Source organism: Salmo salar, chromosome 21 (assembly GCF_965601325.2).
Source record: "Salmo salar chromosome 21, fSalSal1, whole genome shotgun sequence".
Taxonomy (NCBI): Eukaryota; Metazoa; Chordata; class Actinopteri; order Salmoniformes; family Salmonidae; genus Salmo; species Salmo salar.
Window position 1 is genome coordinate 53103251 of NC_138311.1, and position 12435 is coordinate 53115685.

Consider the following 12435-nt stretch of genomic DNA (forward strand, 5'->3'; position numbering starts at 1 on the left):
AGTCCAACACCCAATTACCTAACATAGAAAATACTAAACTAGAAAGAACATAGAAATACAAAAACATAGAACATAACCCAAAACCCGGAAATAATAAATCAAACACCCTTCTAAACAAAACCACCACCCCGAACCACATAAAACAAATACCCTCTGCCACGTCCTGACCAAACTACAATAACAAATAACCCCTATACTGGTCAGGACGCGACAACATTGAACAGAAACGTTAAACCAAACATTGAACAGAAACATTAAACAAGACATTGAACAGAAACGTTAAACAAAACATTGAACAGGAACATTAAACAAGACATTGAACAGAAACGTTAAACAAAACAGACCAGGATATGTCTCTGACCTGTTCACTGGATGTGCTACCTTGTCCCAGCCCTGCTGTTTTTTACCCTCTCTCTCTCTGGCTCTCTCTCACTCTCTACAACACCTGCTGTTTTTTACCCTCTCTCTCTCTCTGGCTCTCTCTCACTCTCTACAACTCCTGCTGTTTTTTACCCACTCTCTCTCTGGCTCTCTCTCACTCTCTACAACACCTGCTGTCTCAACCTCTGAATGATCGGCTATGAAAGTCCAACTGACATTTACCCCTGAAGTGCTGACCTGTTGCACCCTCTACAACCACTGTGATTATTACTCTTTGACCCTGCTGGTCATCTATGATGAACATCTTGAAGAACGATCTGGCCTTTATACAATACACATTTCTCTAGTTAAAAGACATCAGATATCACAGGCTACGTACACAGCCTCAGTTCTTCGGGGGCCATGGACTCTACAATGTGTCGAAAAGTGTTCCACAGTGTTCCATGTTTACTCCAATGCTTCCCACTGTTCTGTCAAGTTGGCTGGATGTTCTTTGGGTGGTGAACCATTCTTGATACACACACGGGAAACTGTTGAGAGTGAAAAAACCCAAAGGTCCATTCACCCTCTGAATGGCAGTCAAACACAATCTATGTCTCTATTGTCTGAATGCTTAATAATCCTCCTGTAACCTGTCTTCTGTTCTTCATCTACACTGATTGATAGTGGATTTAACAAGTGACATCAGTAAGGGATCATCGCTTTCACCTGGATTCACCTGGTCAGTCTGTGTCATGGAAAGAGCAGGTGTTCTTAATGTTTTGTTCACTCAGTGTACAGTAAGACAGAGGGGACGGTGTTTCACTCGTTAGGTTGCTATCTAGGAAAGTTGGTGTGTGCGCACGGCACTAATCGGATGCTGGAATTATTTTGGATAAACGTGAGAAAGCAACCTACTTTTTATGGGATTTATTTGACAATCAGATGAAAACATCATGACTGGTTGTGTTCATGGCACATTTAAAAGATAATACGTTTTTACAGTTAAATTACGTCTCTATAAAACCCATTTAAACTTACATGGGTGTTCAGACTGGCCTCTGCCTGAGGCCTCCAAATCACTCAGTCCGCCCGTGCCTGTGGGGGTTTGCGTTCTGACTCAGTTGGTCTTGGTCAGGGGGTCAGGATGGGGGCACACCAGGTTTGAGTTTCCTGCCGGTCTCTGGAGCATTCCTCTGTTTGTGTGTGTGTGTGTGTGTGTGTGTGTGTGTGTGTGTGTGTGTGTGTGTGTGTGTGTGTGTGTGTGTGTGTGTGTGTGTGTGTGTGTGTTTTTCTGGGCCTCACTAACGAGCTGCTAATGAGACAACAGAACCCTGCTCTGCATGGGCCTATTAGGGAGGGAGGGAGGGAGGGAGGGAGGGAGGAGGGAGGGAGGGAGGGAGGGAGGGAGGGAGGGAGGGAGGGAGGGGGAGACGAGGGTGAGAGAGAAAGAGGGGAGGGAGAGAAGTTTTTTGGTAAATAAATGTTTTCAGATTCACAATATAATTTCTAATGGCTTCTTCTTCTTCTGTTTCTTGTTCTCTCTTCCTCCTCCTCTTCCTCATCCTCCTCATCCTCTTGTCTCTCTGTCTGTGTTGGAGGTGAGTTATCCATGGTGGAGCTGCAGGATCCCTTCCTGGTCAGTGTTCACCTCATTACGGACCCGGGCAAGGCCAAGTCCCTGCAGCATGCTGCCGACACTGTCCTGGCCTGGGTCCACCCTGAACTGCAGCTCTTCCGCGTCTCCGAGAGAGCCGCCTGGCAACAGAAGCCCAAGCGCCAATCATGTCAGGCTGCGGCATCTTTTTCAGCCAATCACGGCCCTCCGCAGTGCCAGCCGGCGCTGGCCGTCATCCTCTTCCTGCAGGAGCAGTACGGGGGCGAGGAGCAGATCGTGACCTTACACCGTGCTCTCCAGCGACCCCCCTGGCACTTCCACCACACCGAGAGGGTCAACAACGGCCGTAGGATGCTCCCGCTGACTCCCTGCAGCCAAGACTTCTTCACCCTGGCCCCGGGGACTCCTCTGTGGGCGGTTCGCCAGGTTCACTACGGTAAAGAGATTGTACGCTTCACAGTCTACTGCCGTTACGAGAGCTTCCGGGACATGGTGCGCATGTACCGGATGATCCTCCAGAGGAAGCTGGCCCAGAAGAAAGAAGACTTTTGTTTTTTTGTGGTGTACTCCAACCCGGATACCGAGATCCAACTGTCATTCAAGCGGTTGCCGAGGGGCCAGAGCCCCGCTCCTACGGAGTCGGCGGTGATAGAGATGAGGGTGAGGGACGTTGGGGCGTTGGTGCCCCTCCTGCCGTACCCTTGTACCCCCATCAGTGAGGTACGCTGGCAGACTGAAGACTACGACGGGAATAAGATACTGCTGCAGGTGAGATACTGCTGTGTGTGTCTGTCTCTGTCTCTGTGTGTCTGTGTGTCTGTGTCTGTGTGTCTCTGTCTCTCTGTCTCTGTCTCTGTGTCTGTGTGTCTCTGTGTGTGTGTGTGTGTGTGTGTGTGTGTGTGTGTGTGTGTGTGTGTGTGTGTGTGTGTGTGTGTGTGTGTGTGTGTGTGTGTGTGTGTGGTGTGTGTGTGTGTGTGTGTGTGTGTGTGTGTGTTGTACACGTTTGTGTTGCCAAGGCCGTAGATGAACAACATGCACAGTATATTTCCCAGCAGCAGTCAGACTATGAACTAAGAACAACCCTTAAATGATGACGACAGGCAGACCAGACCACAGACATGAGCTCTGGCACTCACTGGAGGTAGAGTGTGTTGTTGCTAAGCAACAGTAGAAGTGAAATGTGTGTGTGTGTGTGTGTGTGTGTGTGTGTGTGTGTGTGTGTGTGTGTGTGTGTGTGTGTGTGTGTGTGTGTGTGTGTGTGTGTGTGTGTGTGTGTGTGTGTGATGTTCCAGGTGGGCTTCATACAGTCTTCCTTCAGACGTGTAGTTAGAGTGACACCACATCCACACTCTCTCTTACTGGAGATTAGGTTCACACTGTGTGTAGTCATCAGGGAAACAGAGAGAGAGAGAGGGAGGGAGGGACAGAGGGGGGGGGACAGAGAGAGAGAGGGGGAGGGAGAGAGGGAGGGGGGGACAGAGAGGAGAGAGAGGGGAGGACAGAGAGGAAGAGGGGGGGACAGAGAGGAGAGAGAGGGAGGGAGGGAGAGAGGGGGGGACAGAGAGGAGAGAGAGGGAGGGAGGGAGAGAGGGGGGGGGGCAGAGAGAGAGAGGGGGAGGGAGAGAGGGAGGGGGGGAGGGACAGAGAGGGGGGACAGAGAGAGAGAGGGAGGGGGGACAGAGAGGAGAGAGAGGGGAGGACAGAGAGGGAGAGGGGGGGACAGAGAGGAGAGAGAGGGAGGGAGGGAGAGAGGGGGGGACAGAGAGGAGAGAGGAAGAGAGAGGGGGGACAGAGAGGGAGAGAGAGGGGGGGACAGAGAGGGAGAGAGAGAGGCAGTCAGGGAGAGAGGGGGGGACAGAGAGGGGAGAGGGGGGAGAGAGAGAGGGGGGGAGAGAGAGAGAGGGGGAGAGAGAGAGAGGGGGGGACAGAGAGGGAGAGAGAGCAGGGGGGGAGAGAGAGGGGGGAGAGAGGAGGGGGGAAAGAGAGGGAGAGAGGAAGAGAGAGAGGGGGAGAGAGGGAGAGAGAGAGAGAGAGGGAGAGACACAGAGAGAGAGAGAGAGAGACAGAGAGAGAGAGAGACGAAGAGAGAGACAGAGAGAGAGAGAGACAGAGAGAGAGAGAGACAGAGAGAGAGAGAGGGGAGAGAGAGAGAGACAGGGAGAGAGGGAGAGGGAGAGAGAGAGACAGAGAGAGAGAGACAGAGAGAGGGAGAGAGAGAGAGAGGGAGAGAGAGAGAGACAGGGGAGAGAGGGAGAGGGAGAGAGAGAGAGAAGGCTCCACCGTACAGACCATACAGACTACAGGTTCTAAGTGGGAACGGGACTGCAGCCAAAAACAACAGTCCCACTCAGCAGACAAAGGAACATTGAGCCTTTCCAATTTGCACTCCTCCTCCACCCCTCATCCCTCATCCCTCCATCCCAACACAGGCTGGGATAGGTGTACAAGTCCTACTGCTACGACCACCCTGAAGGAGATTCACAGATTTCACACACACACACACACACACACACACACACACACACACACACACACACACACACACACACACACACACACACACACACACACACACACGTTCACTCTGGGGGACTAACATAATTAACTAGACCTTACCTAGGGTTGCAAAGCTACCAGTAATTTACCAAAGTTACCGGAATCTTCTGTAATTTTGGTCATTAACAGATAATCTATGGTAACTTCTTTTATTTATACTTGAATAACTTTTTTTTTTTATACGTATGCGTATGAGTTTCTAGTGGATAGACCATAAGGTTCAAGAGAAAATAGTGATCGCTGAATGAAAACGACATACATTCAATTGACAATGGTATTATTTTTCATTTAACTCTTCATCTTGTCCAACTATTGACGTTTTTTCACAAATGCCACCAATTTGTTACCATAACATTTACAACAAAGACATAGTCAAATGACTGTGTGTAAAAATATATATAAAGGATATTTCATGCTGAAACCGTATAAAGATGGCGTCTTACGGGCTCCTGACCAATGCTGCCATTTTGTGTGTTTTCTACGCTGATCTTAACTTTTTTTTGTACATAATATCACCACAATCATTTCCTATGACCAAAAAACAGCTTCTGGACATCAGAACAGTGATCACTAACCTCAATTTTGGATGACGATTTCTACTTCAACGAGCCGGCAGCTGTGGATGTACTGCTCATTCCGGACCTGGCCCTGGACTCGAGAGGAAGAGACGGCGCAAGAGACGCACACGAGCGGGCTCCCTGACGAGACTATGAGTAAATAAAACTGCCTTTACCGTCCGTTCTATTGGCAGACGTACAAATCACTAGAGAATAAACTGGATGAGCGCTGTTTGAGACTATCCTATAAACGGGATCTGAAGAACTGTAATATCCTATGTTTTTTTCAGAGTCGTGGCTGAACAAAAACATGGATAATATACATCTAGCTGGTTTTACTATGCATCGTCAACACCGAACGGCAGCTTCGGGTAAGGTTAAGGGGAAAAGTATCACGTTTCAGGAGAAGACCCAGATGCAGACAGTGTCGAAGTAAAAAAAAAAGTTTATTACTAGAACAGGGGGCAGGCAAAACGACAGGCCAAGGGCAGGCAGAGGTCAATAATCCAGGGTGGTGTGACAATGGTACAGAACGGCAGGCAGGCTTCGGGGTCAGGGCAGGCAGAATGGTCAAAAACGGGAAAACTATAAAACAGGAACAAGAGAAAGACAGGAGCAAGGGGAAATCCGCTGGTATGCTTGACGAACAAAACGAACTGGCAACAGACAAACAGAGAACACAGGTATAAATACACAGGGGATAATGGGGAAGATGGGCGACAACTGGAGGGGGGGTGGAGACGAGCACAAAGACAGGTGAAACAGATCAGGGTGTGACACCAATAAGAGACATTCTGGATTGTAACTTCTCAATAAAGAGAAAGAGGGTGTGACAATGTGTGTGTCTACAGCAATCAGGCTTGCGATCTCTAACGTTCAGGAAGTTTAGAGGTTTTACTCGTCTGAGTTAGAATATCTCATGATAAGCTGTAGACCATACTATTTACCCAGATAATGTTCATCTATATTTTTCGTAGCTGTCTATTTACCACCACAAACCGATGCTGGCGCTAAGACCGCACTCAACGAGCTGAATAAGGCCAAAATACTCTTCTAGAAACAGCACTCCTAGTGGCCAGTAATTTTAATGCAGGGAAACCTAATTTCTACCAGCATGCCACCTGGGGAAAAAACTCTAGATCAACGTTACTCCACACACAGAGATGTATACAAAGATCTTCCTTCAGCAAAACTGACCACAACTCTATCATCCTGGTTCCTGCTTACAAGCAAAAACTCAAACAGGAAGTACCAGTGACACGCTCAATACTGAAGTGGTCCGATGAAGCGGATGCTAAGCTACAGGACTGTTACGCTATCACAGACTGGAATATATTACGGGATTCATCCAATAACATTGAGGAGTTTACCACATCAGTCAACGGCTTCATTAATTAGTGCATCATTAATCCGCACTGAGCTAAAGACTAGAGCTGCTACGTTCAAGGAGCGGTACACTATGCTGATTGTGGACTACAGGAAACGTTAACATGCCTGTAGTGGAGCCGGTCGAGAGATTCATGTTCCTCAGTGTCCACATCGCTAAGGGATTATCATGGTCCACACACACCAACACAGTCATGACAATGTCTCTTCCCCCTCAGGAGGCTGAAAAGCTTTGGCATGGGCCCTCAGATCCTTACAAGGTTCTACTGCTGCACCATTGAGAGCATCTTGACTGGCTGCATCACCTGTTTGTATGTTTGTATGGCACCTGCTTGGCATCCGACCACAAGGTTCAACAGAGGGTAGTGCGTGCGGCCCAGTACATCACTAGGGCCAAGCTTCCTGCCATGCAGGGCCTCTATACCAGGTGGTGTCAGAGGAAGACCCTAAAAATTGTCAAAGACTCCAGCAACCCTAGTCATAGACTGTTCTCTCTGATATCTCACGGCAAGCAGTACCAACAGGACCCTGAACAGCTTCTACCCACAACCATAAGACTGCTAAATAGTTAGTCTGGGTAGCTATTAATTAACTATTTAACTATCTGCATTGACCCTTTTTGCTCTTTTGACTCATCACATACGCTGCTGCTACATTTTATTATCTATCTTGTTGCCTAGTTACTTTATCCCTACCTATATGTTCATACACTACATGACCAACAGTTTGTGGACACCTGCTCGTTGAACATCTCATTCCAAAATCATGGGTATTAATATGGAGTTGGTCCCCCCCCTTTTCCTTATAACATACCTTAATTTATAAGTATTCAGATGCTTTGCTATGAGACTCAAAATTGAGCTCAGGTGCATCCTTTTTCCATTGATCATCCTTGAGATGTTTCTACAACTTGATTTGAGTCCACCTGTGGTAAATTAATTTGATTGGACATGATTTGGAAACGCACACACCTGTCTATATAAGGTCCCACAGTTGATAGTGCATTTAAGAGCAAAAACCAAGCCATGAGGTCAAAGGAATTGTCTGTAGAGCTCCGAGACAGGATTGTGTTGAGGCACAGATCTGGGAAAGGGTACTAAAAAATGTCTGCAGCATTAAAGGTCCCCAACAACACAATGCCCTCCATCATTCTTAAGTGGAAGAAGTTTGGAACCACCAAGACTCTTCCTAGAGCTGACGGCCTGGCCAAACTGAGCAAATGGGGGAGAATGGCCTTGGTCAGGGAGGTTACCAAGAATCCGATGGTCACTCTGACGAGCTACCGAGCTCCTCTGTGGAAATGGGATGGGAGAAACTTCTAGAAGTACAACCATCTCTGCAGCAGTCAGGCCTTTATGGTGGAGTGGCCAGACGGAAGCCACTCCTCAGTAAAAAGTATGACAGCCCACTTGGAGTTTGCCAAAAAAGCACCTAAAGGACTCGTAGACCATGACAAACAATATTCTCTGGTCTGATAAAACCAATATTGAACTCTTTGGCCTGAATGCCAAGCGTCACGTCTGGAGGAAACCTGGCACTATCCTTACGGTGAAGCATGGTGGTGGCAACATCATGCTGTGGGGATGTTTTTCAGCGGCAGGGACTGGGAGACTAGTCAGGATCGAGGGAAAGATGAACGAAGCAGAGTACAGAGAGATCCTTGATAAAAACCTGCTCCAGAGCGCCCAGCACCTCAGACTGGGGCGAAGGTTCACCTTCCAACAGGACAACAACCCTAAGCACACAGCCAAGACCACGCAGTGGCTTCGGGACAAGTCTCTGAATGTCCTTGAGTGGCCCAGAGCCTGGACTTGAACCCGATCTACCATCCCTGGAGAGACAGGTGTGCCAATCTTGTAGTGCCATACCCAAGAAGATGTGAGGCTGTAATCATTGCCAAAGGTGCTTCAACAAAGCACTGAGTAAAGGCTCTGAATACTTATGTAAATGTGACATTTCATTTTATTTTTTTACAAACATTTTTTGTTGTTGCTTTGTCGTAATGGGGTATTATGTGTAGATTGATGAAGGGGAAAAAATTATTTAATCCATTTTTAGAATAAGACAGTAATGTAACAACATGTGGAAACAGTCAAGGGGTCTGAATACTTTCCTAATGCACTGTACAGTGTAGCTGCGACAGACCAAAGCAGAATACTCTAAAGAGGCATAGTCAGTTTATGAGTCGCACCAGCAGCTGGAGAAGTCATCTGTCTGTCTGTGTCCAGGGGGACAGCAGATCTGTACCACAGCCTTTAGCTATACAGCCTAACCCCTAGTCTGGTCCCAACCCTGTCATCACAGAGAGGAAACATCCCCTAACACCAGTCTACCACCAAGGCACTCCGTGTACACAAAATTGTTCCGTGTTGAATCAACACTTATAGTATTACATTTAACACTGGGGCAGTGTGTACTGTATATGGGTCCATACTTTTCAGTGTTATATTAACACTGTGCTTAGTACTGATGCTTTTACACTTTGTCAGTGTTAGGGAATTAACACTTTTAGTGTTATGCAATAACACCTCATATAGCATTTTTAACCATTACGTCAAGAGGTCCGTATCCCTCACTGTTGGGTTAAGGACACCACAATATTATTTACCACTCTTTATTGTCACATACTCTTATGTAAGAAATTACAAAGACTTCAGAACTGGCAGCAGACATGCTCAAACTTTAATTAAGATAACCATAGACCACTTAAAGTGGTATAGCTCTTCCACTCACAGGTGGCCAAAAATAACTAACTGAAAGCCACATCTCCAATATAATTTCATAGTGTGCTTTCTTGAGCGAATTGTAGAATTACCACACATGGCTGTATTTATTTGTGACAGAGACATGTTTGTTGAATTCATTCATTTTCAGTCCTGTGACCTTTTAATGACAATACATTACATATCTCATAAGGCCTTATTTTAAGCCCCAGCTTTGCGCTAATACAGAGGCCTGAAACTCATTGTTTACAGGCCACATCAGGCATGCAAGTCACATTATGATAGCTGGCCAAATTATGTGTAATTCCATTTGGAATCCAGACAGAGTTAGTACTACAACTATTAGTACTACACCTATTAGTACTACACCTATTAGTACTACAACTATTCATACTACATCTATTCATACTACAGCTATTAGTACTACAACTATTAGTACTACACCTATTAGTACTACACCTATTAGTACTACAACTATTCATACTACATCTATTCATACTACAGCTATTAGTACTACAACTATTAGTACTACACCTATTAGTACTACAACTATTCATACTACATCTATTCATACTACAGCTATTAGTACTACACCTATTAGTACTACAACTATTAGTACTACAACTATTCATACTACATCTATTCATACTACAGCTATTAGTACTACAACTATTAGTACTACAGCTATTAGTACTACAACTATTAGTACTACACCTATTAGTACTACACCTATTAGTACTACAACTATTAGTACTACAACTATTAGTACTACAACTATTAGAGTTAGTCGCTCCAACAGTTGGCATTTTTTCATTCAGTGTTGTGAACTTTGTTAAAATGTAACAACTATTTCAGTAATGGGTGCAATAAATCTAACTAACTGATCGGATTAGTTTAGAAAGTTATTTATCTTTGTGTAGCGTAAGATTAACCAATCAATCAATGTATATGCAAAAAAAACACAGATTATAAAATAAATCTACCTGCAGTAGAGCATGCTGGGAAATATGATAATGATGGGTGTGGTTTTTTTGATGGGAACATTTTACTCTCCACAAAGTAAAACTGATACAATCAAACTCACCTCTGGTTATTAACCCTGGGGTTCTTTTACACCAAGGAGTGTAAAATCAACACTAGAAATGCTACACTGAAACAAGTTAACACTGGCCAATTTGCTGTGTGGCCTCATTCATACAGGCAGTCACATTCTGATCCTTTGCCACTAATTCGTCATTTGACAATCAGATCTTTTGCCGATAGTGGGGGCAAAAGATTAAAATCAATCGTCTACACATGTAAACAACAGGTTTGTAGACTAATAGTGAAATGCTTACTTATGGGTCCTTTTCCAACAATGCAGAGTTAAAGATAAAGATTTAAAAAAAAAAATATATATATATATATATAAACTGTGACATGAGGAATAAATACACAGTGAATAACGAATAAAAATAACGAGTAAAGTAACATGACTACATACAGGGACTACCAGTACTAAGTCGATATGCAGGGGTACCAGGTAAGTGAGGTACAGTAGCTATGCACATATAGGTAGGGTTAAAGTGACTAGACAACAGGATAGATAATAGACAGTAACAGCAGTATACTGTAGGTAGGGTTAGTGACTAGACAACAGGATAGATAATAGACAGTAACAGCAGTATAATGTAGGTAGGGTTAGTGACTAGGTAACAGGATAGATAATAGACAGTAACAGCAGTATACTGTAGGTAGGGTTAGTGACTAGACAACAGGATAGATAATAGACAGTAACAGCAGTATACTGTAGGTAGGGGTAAAGGATAGATAATAGACAGTAACAGCAGTATACTGTAGGTAGGGGTAAAGGATAGATAATAGACAGTAGCAGCAGTATACTGTAGGTAGGGGTAAAGTGACTAGACAACAGGATAGATAATAGACAGTAACAGCAGCGTATGTGGTGAGGGTGTGTGTGTGTGTGTGTGTGTGTGTGTGTGTGTGTGTGTGTGTGTGTGTGTGTGTGTGTGTGTGTGTGTGTGTGTGTGTGTGTGTGTGTGTGTGTGTGTGTGTGTGTGTGTGTGTGTGTGTGTGGGTAGAGTTAGAAAGTTAGTGCAGGTACTCTAGGTAGCCATTTGATTAGCTGTTTAGCAGTATTGTTTAACCGTCTTGTTTAACCGTCTTGTTTAACAGTCTTGTTTAACCGTCTTGTTTAACCGTCTTGTTTAACCGTCTTGTTTAACAGTCTTGTTTAACAGTCTTGTTTAACCGTCTTGTTTAACAGTCTTGTTTAGCAGTCTTGTTTAACAGTCTTGTTTAGCAGTCTCATGGCTTGGGGGTAGAATCTGTTCAGGGTCCTGTTGGTTCCAGACTTAGGACACTAGTACCGCTTGCCATGCGGTAGCAGAGTGAACAATTTAAGACTTGGGTGGCTGGAGTCTTTGACAATTTTTAGGGCCTTCCTCTGACACCGCCTGGTATAGAGGTCCTGGATAGCAGGCGGCTCAGCCCCAGTGATGTAGCGCCTTGAGGTCGGATGCCTTGCAGTTGCAGTACCAAGCAGTGATGCAGCCAGTCAAGATGCTCTCAGTGGTGCAGGTGTAGAACTTACTGAGCATTTGAGGGCCCATGCCAAATCTTTTAAGCCTCCTGAGTGGGAAGAGGCTCTGACGTACCCCCTTCCACAACTGTGTGGGTGTGATGTGGACTCCCAAGAACTTGAAGCTCTCGCCTCTCCGTTTCCTGTTGTCCACAATCGGCTCTTTGGTCTTGCTGACGTTGAGGGAGAGGTTGTTGTCCTGGCACATCACTGCCAGCTCTCTGACCTCCTCCCTATAGGCTGCCTCATCATCGTCGTTGTCCAAATCGAGGTTAGTGATAGGCTGTTCTGATGTCCAATAGCTGTTTTCGATCGTAGGAAACGATGGTGGAAACATTACGGACAAAAAGAGTTACGATCAACGCAAAAACACCACACAAAATGGCAGAACTGGTGTAAACTCCACTTAACGTCAGAAAATGGGCTGCCTGTGTAAACTCCACTTTAACGTCAGAAAATGGACTGCCTGTGTAAACTCCACTTAACGTCAGAAAATGGACTGCCTGTGTAAACTCCACTTTAACGTCAGAAAATGGGCTGCTTGCTTAACGTCAGAAATGTAAACTGAGCCCATACAGTAGATACAGTAGATCTGTAAAGGATTGGAAATATATCAACAAAATAGACATATCAATAGTATGGTAGTATCTAGTT

At 45.3% G+C, this 12435-nt stretch overlaps 1 protein-coding gene across 1 annotated transcript in view; it reads left to right on the forward strand.

Moving 5' to 3' along the window:
• The window catches only part of fam124a (family with sequence similarity 124 member A), a 58579-nt gene that overhangs the window by 33900 nt on the left and 12244 nt on the right, over positions 1 to 12435 (forward strand). The window contains exon 3 of the mRNA XM_014165668.3: positions 1962 to 2746. Coding sequence (XP_014021143.1) covers positions 1962 to 2746 — 785 coding nt within the window. The remainder of the gene's footprint in view (positions 1 to 1961; positions 2747 to 12435) is intronic.